Below are 14,181 nucleotides of genomic sequence, written 5' to 3' on the forward strand. Positions count from 1 at the left end.
CGACGAAATTCTTAACGATCAATTATCGATCGTCGATTAATCATGCCCATCCCTATTACATATTATCTGTATATTTGGACTGTCACGATTATTTTTATGTGCATAAAACCCACAATTGGTACAAACTAAACTAAACTAAAACATGCCTAGCTATCCACCTAAACCCGGCACCATGGTATGGGCCTGGGACATTTAACTTTGTTGTTTTTATGTTTATATGCAGACGTTGGCAGGAAGGCCAAATTTTTTTGTTGTTTTAACATTAAACTTCACGTTTAACATTTAACATCTAGGGCCCTATCTTGCACCCAGCGTAATTGACTTTGTACAGCGATGCATGTATCATTCCTATTTTGCACCCGACAAACAGCGGACTTTTCCCACCACAGACGCACGCCGGTAAATTAGGGAATGAACTTGCGCTCCCGGGGGCGGTTCAACGAAAAGAGGAGGCGTGTTCCGGCGCAAACGTTCCCTGGTGCTATTTTGCAGTTTCAGAAAACAATTCCGCCACAGACCAGGAGAAACCTAGTCTAAAGTCAGTGGCGCGTTATTCAGATGCTATTTTAAGGGAACATGCTTGGCCATAATGTAGCGTGTGCACATAATGTTTGCTTCTCTACTCTACACAGACGCAGCAGTTTTCATTTTTGCAAATCATAGGCTACATTATTACAAGGAAAAATATTAACACACGAGGGAAATCATTGTGTCCATGAAGATGTGAAAAAATAGGCATAAATCTAGCTTACACATTTACCCAAATTATTATACGCCTGTTTAACCGAAGCTAATTTGGGTGGGTTTCTCGATCCCCAATGTCACTTCTCTGTGTTTTACGGCCCTGACGAGAACGTCGGTCTCCTCGGCTGTGAACCGCTCCTGGTGTGCGTCTGGCAAATCCGCTGTTATAATAGCAATCCGCCATGGAACAAGCGCGCCTGCTCTTAAAGGGAATGTGAGATGACGCTCTGATTGGTTTATTTCACGTTACGCCCAAACCACACCTATGAGTAATGTAGCTACATCAGACCAACCCATTTTAGATTTGCGTCGGGCACAAGAGTAATTTATCCCGCCGGTATAATAGCAACAGCGCCCGAGATCCGCCCACAAAGTTTCTTGCGTTTCGCGTTTGATACTTGCGTTTCAGATCGTTAAAATAGGGCCCCTAGTTTAACAAGTGACATAAAATGACCCTTTCGTCACTTAAAGGAGGTAGTTTATTTCCTTATTAATACAATAATGTTAAAAGCTGATGCTGTGTAAACCTCATGGAGGATGAGCTTCTGTTTCTACTGTTTGTTGTCTATTTTCTGTCAAGCAACAGCAAAATCATATAGAACACAATGCGGGTGAGTAAACGCTGACAGATATAAAACATGAAACACAAAAAGATAAGCATGCACTGATGCTAATAAATTCCTCTCATCACAGAGATGATGAGCATCTCTCTCCTGAGATTACACCGCAAGCAGACACAAACACAAAGTCCACAATAGGGTGGAGACAGAATGACGTAGACAAACTATTCTGGTCAGTGTCAGACGGTCCCTTAAATCCTTCAAATCCAAGAGACAATGCTAGTTAAGGATAAAGACTTCTGGGCCTAATCCAGAGAGATACTGACTCTATATGCTAGTAGAGTCAAATATACAGAATCTTTACATTAACTGGGTTTTTCCCAGCTTGCATTTCCACTATAGCAAACAATTGTGTCGTTTTCATTACCACAGCTAGGTCTGACTCTGCACATAACTGAAAATATTCTAAATGCTTATCAGGGTTTAATTAATACATCAACAAATCATTTTTAGGGGGAAATCACTCACACACACAAAATAAATAAATCACAAAATCGTGAAAGATTCTGCTGATTTAAATTTTTCTTCCATATTGTAACGGATCATCGTAAAAGAACAACTGTAGGATGGGACATGTTTATGCATTGACTGTTGACTGGATGCTGAGATGTGAAAGTGGCAGATGAACATGATTGCATGAGCGAGATTAAGCAGGTGAAATGAGTTCTGCACATGTTGTTTTCACCAGAAGAAAAGAAAAATTAAAAAAGGAATCATGCACAAATGAACTGTTCAATATAAGGTATATAACACGCATTTAGAAAATAGAGTGAATTTCATGCTGACTTCATATCTAATTGCAGTTTAAAAACTATATATATATTTTTAAATCCCACATCATTTACAGCGCAATGAATACATCTAATAATTCTGAAGTTAGTCTATTTGTTTACCAAGGAGACAACATTGTCAATGAGGAACATGCTTGAGATGAAATATGAGACAACGAGACATGTGATGTGTGAAGAAAAACAAAGAAATAGCTAAATCAATATCACATGAGGAGGCCGTTTAGAAGAAACAGCGGGACTGACATTTGTCTCGATCTGTAGAGGACGTTTGCCATTCAGATCTAAATATCCAGACACTTTCTGTATGTTACATTCGGCTTACAGTCTCTTTCCTCAACTCTGAGCTTGGTCAACACAGAACTATTGACAGTCAACGGGAAACATGAGAGGGACGAGCTGACCTACTTCAGACATACAGTAGAAGTCAGATTCGATTCTAACTACTATCTGTAATTTGCTCTTTGACCACCACAGATCCACACCCTAACCTGCAGAATTAGAAAGATACATCAACAACGTGGTCCACCTTTGTAACAGATTTGCATGCACACACGCGTATCACTGAGGGGTTTATGGAGGCCAGTAAACCTGATCTAACTTTCCAGGGCTGAAATCTGATCCCCTCGCGTTTCTTCTGACTGCTAGACTCCAGATTAGATGAATTTTAAGTCGCAGCCAAGTGAATGTCACGGCCCGCCTGTTGAAAAGTCCAACCGTTACATCATTCATACCCCGTGGAATCGGACTCCTTCACAAAACCCACAACGGCATGACCCACTTCGTGACAATACAGTCGGATTGTGTGCCGGTATATTCCCCGCCTCCCAGCCCTGATTCAGGAAACCTGCACAAATGTGTATTTCTAATGTTATCTATCATATTCAAATGATCTTCTCCAACTCAATTCAGTAATCAAAACACGACAAATACAAAAGCTGCATAAGAGTTAGGCCTACTGCATTATAATTAGTCATTCTTAAAAAATTCTAAAAGAAAAAATGCCAACCCATGCACACTCAAGACCAGTGTTTTCTCAAGCCACTAGTAAAGAAATGCATTACTTTTAAATTTACAACAAAATATCAGAGTTACTTTTTAAAATAAGTAACGCAAGTTACTTTGTTTCCCCATGTATTGACTGACAGCTCTCCTGTCCTCATGTTGAGAGGAATCGTAAGTTCAGAGGCGTTGTGTGTGAACATGATGATTATTATAGTTCTAGACTAAATGTCAGCATGCATTTACTCATCTCACTTGCACAAAAACAGATTCAGTTTCCTCACAATGAATATAAACAGTAAAATGCAAAGTCAGAATATTATGCAAACCAGCAGAATTAGCCAAGTATGTTAACACAAATATACTTTATGCATACTATACTTTAATCTCACATTATTAACCAATGTCTTTGGTGCTGCTGACCTTCAAATACCAAATTCAACCATACAAATAAACAAAAATGACTAGTTAAACATCACATTTGTTTAATTTTTGTTGAACTTTCTTCTATTCTTCTGCAATCCAGAATGGCAGCACAGCTGAAAGGTTTGTGTGAATTTGCATTACCTTCAACATGAGGCTTATTCATTTCACTTTTGGAGTGAAAGGGCCTTTACATTTGCCAAAAATATTACTTTTTTGGGTAATACTTTATTTTACAGTGTCCTTGTTTACATATGTTATGTACTTACCATAGTAATAACTAACCCTCAACCAAATCCTAATCCTACCCTAACCCTATAGTAAGTACATGTAGTTGCTTAATATTACTCTGTACTTAAATATATAATTACACTGTAACAATGACACCTTAAAATAAAGTGTAACCCTTTTTTGTTATTAAAACAAACAAACAAACAAACCCAGCCCAGGTAAGAAAAAACTAGTAATGCAAAAGTTACGTAATGGATTACTTTAAAAATAACGCAATTAGTTACTTTTTAGGGAGTAACGCAACAATGTAACGCACTACTTTTAAAAGTAACATTCCCCAACACTGCTCAAATAAAGATAAGGTAATTATCAGCTGCCAATATCACACAGGGATGTTATCATTCATATAAAGTGTGGAAGAACAACACAGTGAACAGAATCTGATCTGTAAATGTTAGTGTGCGCAGACTCTTCATTCCTGATGTCACTTCCCCTCTCTTTATCTACTTCTACTAAGTAAACTTGGGAGCGCAGGTGCTTTGCAATTACAAACCTATGAGATACAACATTTACTAATCTTATGCAACCTGTTGCTCCAGTAATGCTGGTTAAATATCATTTTAAATCTACTCCCTCATATAATTTATATCGTTTATATAACACATTACAGCATTTATATATAGCACAGAATATATTGGCATTATGCAACAAGGGATCAGTCAAATACAAGGTAACACAAGACATTAAGGTAACATTTCTACAACAAAACACATGGGAGCCAGTTTCGCCCTGATTCTAACATCAATCTTCCAGTTTTCTTTACAGCTACAAGTCAAACACTATTTCTAAAACGCCATCTAACTTCAATGTCATAAAGGCCACAACCCCAGATAACATGTACAGTGAATAGACACACGGTATTCGTTTTACAATTCATTGGTGTTGAATGAAAAGTGTCTATTTTACAGAGTCGTACGATTATTAACGGTGCTGCGCATATGAGCGATGATACTGTAATAAACACATTAGTATTCGATCACAGATGGACCGCGGAGACATTTCAGTTAGCTACTGGTTTCCTAACACTTTAAATATGTGCCACTTACTTTCTGAGAGTCCATTACGAGGTCCCCAAAATAACTGAATTCAGTTCATGAACAGAGAGAATGTCGGCAGCAATGAAGGCGCCCGATGATTCCCTTTGGAACAAGGAGGAGTAATACTGCGCATGCGTAGTGTGTGCGGCATGACGTCACCTAAAGTGTGGACTCGGAGGGATTGCACGGTTGAGTGACGGTCGGGTTACAGACCAGGGCACAGATCTAATTTGGCTTTACATTTAAAATATAATGTCAGTAGATATTAAGTATATTTGTTGCTATATTGATTGACCTGTATTTAGGGAGAAGCTCCTCATGGAGGAGGTCCGTCCATGATTGAACAAGGAAGTTTGTAGTGCCCATCTGAATGAAGAGATGCAGACTGGTCGAAGTTGGCACAGGTCATGATTTTTAACATTGGATAGTATAACACCAAGCTGGAAAGAATGAATTAGATGTATGCATGACTTCCACAAAAAAAAAAAAAAAAAGCCTTTTAGACTTAAAGGTAGGGTAGGCAATTTTGGAGAGGCTAGCAATAGCAAGCTAGCTTTGAAAGCACAAGATCCTTCCCTTCATTCAGAGTGTCTACAAAGCTACTGGCCAGCATCACATGCATCACACACATGACCAGCGTCAGCCAATAGTAGGGGTGTGCTCAAAATATCGATTCTTAGATACATACCGATATAATAAAAAAAGATACAGTATCGATATTCTAGCCCTTAGTATCGATACTCCGCCCAGCCATTAGGCGGCGCAGCGGCGCCCGCGAGTTTCAAAAAACTCATGGAAAATGTCGAAGATTTTATTACAAGCTTTTGTTACAATCACTTCCCATTACGTTAACGAGGAGTGGGAACTGATGTCGCACGTTTTACAAACGCGAGCCATGCGGGGTCAAACATTGCAGAGTTATTGAAAGCGGCGCTGGAGGAGTGGGACCTCGTATCCAAAGACCCAGCTATTGTGACTGACAACGCCGCAAATATGAGCGTCGCAGCGGAGCTTGCCGGTATGTTGCATTTCAGGTGCTTCGCTCACACTTTAAACCTTGCCTCGCAGCGTGCATTGAAGCTTCCTGCTGTCGCTCGTTTATTGGGACGTGTTAGACGGATATCCACCTTTTTTAAAATTTAATAAGAAGTTAATAATAAGAATAAGAATAATAAGAAGATTTTGTGCTTGTGTGAGCTCAGACTGTACCCTTGGAAAGTTAAATGTTGACTTGTGGTAATTTCCAGATTAATACAATTTGTGTACAATTAATCAGAGCACTTAAAGTTGCAAATATTTAAGCAAAATGCACTTTGTTATAATGCACTTTTGTCTTTAATAAATTTTTGTTGAGTAAATGTGTTCAGCATTAACTAATTGGCTCTGGCCCATGTATTTTTATTGAATCGTATCGAATCGTGTCACATTGTATCAAATCGTATCGAGACAGCTCTGTATCGAGGTATGTATCGTATCGCCAGGTTCTCCAAGGTATACAGCCCTAGCCAATAGTGAGCCTACGTTCTGACGTACAATCCAGAAGTGCTGCGCTGTTACGTGAACTCACTCAGAAGCCCACACAGAAGAAAATTAAAAGTTGAATAAAGTCGTTATTTTGGGGGGTTTTTGCGCACAAAAACAGGGTTCCCACACCTCGGTTAACTTCAAATTCAAGGACCTTTCAAGGACTTTCCAGGTCCAATACCCTCAAATTCAAGGACTTAATGTGGGAACACATTTGTTGTGTTCAACAACAAACGCTGAGGTACCATCGTAGTTTCGTAGTAGTAGTAGTAGTAGTAGTAGTAGTATGTATATTCATGGTGTATGTGTATCATATGAACAGTAGACCTGCATCAGCTGGATCGGTCTTCCCCCAGCTCATCTACTCTAGAGACCTCATACTCCAACCAACCCTGTGTGAGTTCATGAAGCTTAGAAGAGTTAAAGGAACAGTTCAGCCAAAAATGAAAATTATCCCATAATTTACTTCTCCTCAAGCCATCCTAGATGTATCTGTCTGTCTTCTTTCAGCCAAACACATTCAGAGTTCTTATAAAAATATCCTGACCAGGGGCGTCACTAGGCCCTTTTTAGGGGGGCCCCCCTAAAAAAATTTGATTAATACATTTTTGATCGCTTCAGTCCCCTTTTAAAAAACTCATTTGAAACGGCGGCAAGCTGCGTCAAGTTTTGGCTCCTCCCCTTATCTGAGTCTGCTTGGATTTAGCGCATTTTTCAATCTGCAGGGGCGCCGAGCAGAGCGAACATCAGAGAGTACAAGGTGTGTCGTGAGTGCATTTATTGATAGATTGCTATGATATTACATCTGCATCGGTGCAGTTCTTTTTTCACAAATGTATTGCAGTTTACATAATGTAATGTTACTAGAGCATTGGGAGCAACACAGGACGGTTCGGTTTCTCATCCGAACGCGAATTTTAGCAGCACGACTGACGCTTCAGTTTACGGTCAAGTACGAGTTAAGAATAAGTAGCTAAACTAAACATTTTATATTTGACAGTTTTTTAGGTCATAAATGTTAAACGAATGACAAAAATAATTAGAAAACTAATAAACTTTTGTCTAATTTCACCATTTTGAGCTGAAAATAGGCCTATATAACGTGTAATTATGTCATTGTGAGGGGACAAGAAACATTAACAAAGCCGTTTTCATTGGCACAAGATTAATAATGCATGTGTACATGTTGAGAATTAATATTATATAATACAATTTGTAGCCTTCAGTAAATTAAAAAAGTTCAGCTTTAGGAGGGGAAGAGACAGGGCAAGATCAGGAGACTGAGAGAAAAAGACAGTAATGGAGATGAGGAGAGAGCAGGTTTTAAATCTATTTCTTATCCTTTTTTGGCCTTCAACGTCTTGAAATGCACATATCAGAGAAATAAAAATGTTTAAACCCATAACAACGTCAAATGTATGACCTCTTTGATTATAAAGCCCTGCCTACGGCCATATATTAGGCTAGATCAATAATGAATGTGTACATATTGTGAATGAATTTAATAAACTTAGTTACCTAGCTTTCCTGTAGCTTTGTCTGAGAAAATGATTCATGAATCAACCTATCAGTTGACCCTATGTTTACTTTCTTCACTGACAGACAAAAATGATAAGCCTATATCAGTCAAAGCTCAGCTTTATGGAGTCAATATAGGGCCATATATATCTGCAAAATAAAACAATGTTTTGCAAACAAAAAAAATGTTTTGCAAAAAAAAAAATGTTTTGCAAATAAAAATAAGAGTAGGCCTATTGAGAATTTTTTTTTGCTTTTTTGCAAGTAAAAAAAAAATTATTGCAAAAGAAAAGTTAACCACTGAGAGAAAAAATATTTCCCTTTGCGCCGCTCCTTTAAATCCGCGTTTCAGTCATCTGTGCCTCTGCGGCGCAAGCTTTCCTTTGCGCTTCATTTTTCTTTGCGCCTCGCTTTGTGTCCCTGATTTGACGTGGGGGGGGAGGGGTCAAGAGGTTGGGGTGTGTACAAGGGACGAAGGCGCGTCCCTCTCGTAACGTCATCAGCGCGAGCCCCAGACCGACTGGATCGATCGAAATGGCGGAGCAGAGACATGTGAGGCTGCGTTCCAGTCCACTTTTAGACACGCACTTGCGAACTTCCCTAAGCACTTCCCCTTGGCTTGGGGGAATCCCTGCCGCCATTTTGAAGTGCGTTCCACTTCGTGAAGTGGACGAGGGAAGTTTATATGGACAGACCCTCGTTCCCTCGATTTTGACCGAGGGAGCGAGTCTGCTTCAATGTACACTTCAGGCACCTATATGTCCCACAATGCAGTACGATTGTGACGTCACCACATATCTCATCTAATCACCACCACAACAGACAACTCTATGATATATTAATAATATATATTTTTAATTTAAAACAACCCAAACACACCTATAAACATTTGGATGCTGCATTAAACAAATTCTTAAAGGGAAACAAAATGTAAATAATAAATCAACTCCACAGCTGATTCCAAGAGATCAAGGGCTTAGGACGTTCCATTTCAGCCCATTGCAGTTTCCGCCAGTAGTGAGCACTCGCAATGACGTACATCCGAGTGAACGAGACGGAGGGAAGTTAGCGAGTGAAGGGCATGACAATTTTGGACTGGAACGCAGCCCGGGTGATGGATCACAGGTACCTGTATGTATTATTGACAATAATAGTCTGGGGCTCGCGCTGATGACGTTACGAGAGGGACGCGCCTTCGTCCCTTGTACACACCCCAACCTCTTGACCCCTCCCCCCACGTCAAATCAGGGACACAAAGCGAGGCGCAAAGAAAAATGAAGCGCAAAGGAAAGCTTGCGCCGCAGAGGCACAGATGACTGAAACGCGGATTTAAAGGAGCGGCGCAAAGGGAAATATGTGTTGCAAAGTCAATGCTGCTGAAGTTTTACTTTGCTAAACTTTATTTTTTCTCTCAGTGGTTAACTTTTCTTTTGCAATAATTTTTTTTTTACTTGCAAAAAAAATTCTCAATACTCTTATTTTTATTTGCAAAACATTTTTTTTTTTTGCAAAACATTTTTTTTTTTTGCAAAACATTGTTTTATTTTGCAGATATATATGGCCCTATATTGACTCCATACTGCTTTAGGAGGGGAAAAGACAGAGCAAGATAAAAACAAAGAGAAAAAGAGTGTGATGCTGATGAGGTGAGAAAAAAAACAGCTGCCCGCACATGGTTTTAAAGCTATTGTTATACAATTTTTTTGGCCTTCAATACATCTTAAAATGCACATAATAGATCAGAGAAATCAAAATTTTCTCGGGGGAGCATGCCCCCGAAGCCCCCTAAATACCTCACATTCAGGACCTCAGTGATTATAAAACCCTGCCATATGCATGTTACTGGATGAATTAATTAAACTAGTTAATAATGAGCATTAGACCATAAACTAACTTCATTTAAAAAAAAAAATCATACCCTCATTGGGGGCTGAGCCCCCCTAAAATGAAAATCCTAGAATCGCCCCTGATCCTGACTCTTCCCAGCTTTGTAATGGCATTGAATAGTGTCCAAGTTTTTGAAGCTCCCAAAAGCTCATCTATCCTTCATAAAAGTTATCCATACGACTCTAGTGGGTTAATAAAGGCATTCTGAGGCGAAGCGATGAGGTTTTGCAAGTTTTGAGTCTAAAGGCGGGCGTACACGGTGCAATTTTTGCTGTTTTTACGAGCTCGCAGATGATTTTTTTTCACTCGGGAGAAATCGAGTGGAATCGGTGATGCTCGCATGGTCGCGGCTCGCAGCGTGTGAGAGGGATTACGAGCCGAGCCGAGCACGTTATGAGCACCATCCCGACCTCCCGATAATTTTTAAACATGTTTAAAAAATTCGGGGAGTCGGCCCGATTTTCACCAGCTGTCCCCTATTGCCAAATCATACACAACCACGACGATGGGGCTATACCTCAGTGGCAGCAACCATACACCGTGCGCATACACTGTCACACACACACACCTCTCTCTCTCTCTCGTTTTTATGTTGAAAGGAATGGCTACTGTTCTCTGCTTTTCAACAAATCATTTGCACACACATTTCTGTCATTTTTCTATCTGAAGCTTTGCCTGCATGCAACATTGACGGTATCTGTGTTTAGCGCGAAAGCTCACGTGATTGCTGCCGGCTCGGGATAAAATTCGTGCAGGACAGTCGTGCCGTGTACCAGCTGCTTTGACGCGATTATCAGTTAAACTGACTCGCAACGTGTGCAATATCTCACGACCTCCCGAGTGTCCGAACTCGCACCGTGTACGCCCGCCATAAGGGCCCTATTTTAACGATCTGAAATGCAAGTATCAAAGGGGAAACGCAAGTAACTTTGTGGGCGGATCTCGGGCGCTGTTGCTATTATACCGGCGGGATAAATGACTCTTGCGCCCGACGCAAATCTTAAAGGGGTTGGTCTGAAGTAGCTACATTACTCATAGGTGTGGTTTGGGCGTAACGTGAAATAACGTAACGTGGATTTACCAAGTAACATCCTTCTACCAAGTAACATCCTTCTTGTCTCAAAACAACCAGCAAGATGTCAACCAATCCGGCTTCAAGAAAGGACATTCAACTGAGACTGCATTACTGTCAGTCACAGAAGCCCTACGGATCGCAAAAGCTGCATCCAAATCTTCAGTCCTCATTCTCCTGGATCTGTCTGCTGCCTTCGACACTGTGAATCATCAGATCCTTCTGTCCACCCTCTCATCACTGGGCATCACTGGAACTTCACTCCACTGGTTTGAGTCCTATCTCACAGGTAGGTCCTTCAAGGTCGCATGGAGAGGCGAGGTATCCAGGGCACATCAGCTGACCACAGGGGTTCCCCAGGGTTCAGTTCTTGGTCCCCTCCTCTTCTCCATCTACACCACATCACTGGGACACATCATACAGGCACACGGTCTTTCCTACCACTGCTATGCTGATGACACGCAGCTCTTCCTCTCATTTCAACCAGATGATCCCACAGTAGCTGCACGGGTCTCAAGCTGTCTGGCGGACATCTCCACATGGATGAAGGAACATCACCTGCAGCTCAACCTGGCAAAGACTGAGTTTCTCGTCCTCCCTGCCAATCCGTCTCTACAGCACGACTTCACCATCCAGCTAGAGTCATCATTAATCACCCCATCAAGGTCGGTCAGAAATCTTGGAGTAACGTTTGATGACCAGCTGACCTTCACAGACCACATTTCAAAGACAGCTCGATCTTGCAGGTTTGCACTGCACAACATCAGGAAGATCCGGCCTTTCCTAACTGAGCATGCAACACAACTTCTCGTCCAGGCCCTGGTCATCTCTAGGCTTGACTACTGCAATGCCCTTCTGGCTGGACTTCCAGCCAGGGCCGCGGGAAGAGGTTTTAGGCTGGGGGTGCTGATTTTTTTTTTTTTTGGGGGGGGGGGGGGGGGGGGGGAATAGGGGCGTCACCACTTTTGAATAAGAAACAATATCAATACTATAAAACTCCTAAAAAAACGCGCACACACTCAAACCTGACTGCACATCACATTTTTTACTTTATTGATTCTGCTTTTATTCAGGAGTCCCTTTTATTTTATTGCTCCGGAGTCGCATATCAGTCACAAAATGCGCCACGGGGAAGAAAAAAACATCTATAGCCTAAGTCGCACTGGACTAAGTCGCATTTTTTTAGAAATTTATTTCACAAAAAATAAATTAAAAAATGTTACAGACAGTTCTCCGTTACGGACGTGAGCGCTCTAAAGCGGCACTAAAATAATGTTTTAAAACTTTCACAGAGACCTCAAACTGAAAGCACAAAGCCTGTCTTTAAATTTAATTTCGTTTTGTATTAATTGTATCTTAATTTTAATCGATGTTTCATCAACAAATTGTCTGGATTTAATAAGAAGTAGCCTAAATATAGGCTATTAGAAAATAAATAATCAGGATACGGAGGCGCTGGCGAACCTGGAGCTCGTCTCATAATGAAACTCAGCGTGGGCCTATAAGGTAGCCTATTGCCTCACAGACCTGAGACATATAGATAGCTTGAAATGTCTACTTTTAAGCAGAACAATTCAAAACGAAAGAAAACAGACTGCGCTGCTTATGTAATTCGTATGAAATGTGCATTTCTCTCTGGCGCTGCGAAGATCGCGAGTCGTCAACTTCATCTGTCTAGCCGACACTGACATAAAAAATAACTGTTTTATTAGTAAACAATTAAAATGTCTCCTGCTATATATTACATATTTGCCTGTTCCTTACAAAACACTGACAGTGGGGTTTTTTTTTTTTTTTTTTTTTTTTTTTTTTTTTTTTTTTTGAGCAGCTGCGGGCAAATTCTTTCGACACACACACACACACACACACACAATATTACGTAACACTCTGCGCTTATGTTTTAAAAAGATAATTTAACATATAAAAAAAACATTTTAAATAGCCCACTTAAAGTGTTTATTACAAATAAATGACTAAATGCTAAAAATTTATACATTTTAATGAACAAACATATGCGTTGCATTTACAATTCTGTGAAAACAGGGGGTGCTGCAGCACCCCCAGCACCCCCACTCCCCGCGGCCCTGCTTCCAGCATGTGCAATCAAACCCCTACAGATGATCCAGAATGTTGCAGCTCGTCTTGTCTTCAACGAGCCCAAAAGGGCCCACGTCACTCCTCTGTTCATCTCTCTACACTGGCTACCTCTCGCTGCTCGCATCAAGTTCAAGGCATTGACGCTTGCTTACAGATCCATCACAGGCTCAGCTCCCTCCTACTTTCACTCACTCCTACGAGTCTACATCCCTACCAGACACCTACGATCGGTCAACGAGCGACGTCTCGTGGTTCCATCGCAGAAAGCCACAAAATCACTTTCCAGAACATTCTCATACACAGTTCCATGCTGGTGGAACGCTCTCCCCACCCTCATCCGGAATGCAGAATCCCTGACAACATTCAAAAAACAGCTAAAAACCCATCTCTTCCGTGAGCACTTAACCTCATAAAAAAATAAATAAAATAAAAACAACAATGTTTTTTCCTTTGAAACATCACTTATCAGGCTTATGCTACTCTGAATAATACCTGAACTTCGTATTTTGAGCACTTCTTGTGTTGTTGTTGTTTTTTGCCTCTTTATGATGACTCGCTTATATTAGTCCTAAGTTGTAAGTCGCTTTGGATAAAGGCGTCTGCTAAATGACTAAATGTAAATGTAAATAAACCAATCAGATTGTCATCTCACATTCCCTTTAAAGGCAGGCACGCTTGTTCCATGACGGATTGCTATTATAACGGTGGATTTGCCAGGCACACGCCAGGAGCGGTTCACAGCCGAGGAGACCAACGTTCTCGTCAGGGCTGTAAAACACAGAGAAGTGACATTGTATGGGGATGGAGAAACCCACCTAAATTAGCTTCGGTTAAACAGGCGTATAATAATTTGGGTAAATGTGTAAGCTAGATTTATGCCTATTTTTTCACATCTTCATGGACACAACAATGATTTCCCTCTGTGGTAATATTTTTCCTTGTAATTATGGATGATTTGCAAAAATGGGAACTGCTGTGTCTGTGTAGATGAGAGAAGCAAAGTGTATGTGCGTTGTGCACACGCTACAGTATGGCCAAGCATGCGCCCTTAAAATATAATCTGAATAACGCGCCACTGACTTTAGACTAGGTTTTTCCTGGTCTGTGGCGGAATTGTTTTCTGAAACTGCAAAATAGCACCAGGGAACGTTTGCGCCGGAACACGCCTCCTCTTTTCG

The 14,181-nt window shown here is 40.8% G+C and overlaps 1 protein-coding gene across 4 annotated transcripts in view; it reads right to left on the reverse strand.

Moving 5' to 3' along the window:
- Nucleotides 1–5,419, reverse strand: part of fsd1l (fibronectin type III and SPRY domain containing 1-like) — a 53,950-nt gene extending 48,531 nt beyond the window's left edge. For 2 of the 4 annotated variants that reach the window (XM_082170537.1, XM_082170536.1), the window contains exon 1: nt 4,915–5,419. In XM_082170537.1, coding sequence (XP_082026663.1) covers nt 4,915–4,929 — 15 coding nt within the window. In that variant the 5' untranslated portion in view covers nt 4,930–5,419. The remainder of the gene's footprint in view (nt 1–4,914) is intronic. The other 2 variants (XM_082170539.1, XM_082170538.1) reach the window with 2 other exon arrangements.
- Nucleotides 5,420–14,181: the final 8,762 nt, after the last annotated feature.

This window comes from Leuciscus leuciscus, assembly GCF_965113295.1.
Source record: "Leuciscus leuciscus genome assembly, chromosome: 5".
Lineage (NCBI taxonomy): Eukaryota > Metazoa > Chordata > Actinopteri > Cypriniformes > Leuciscidae > Leuciscus > Leuciscus leuciscus.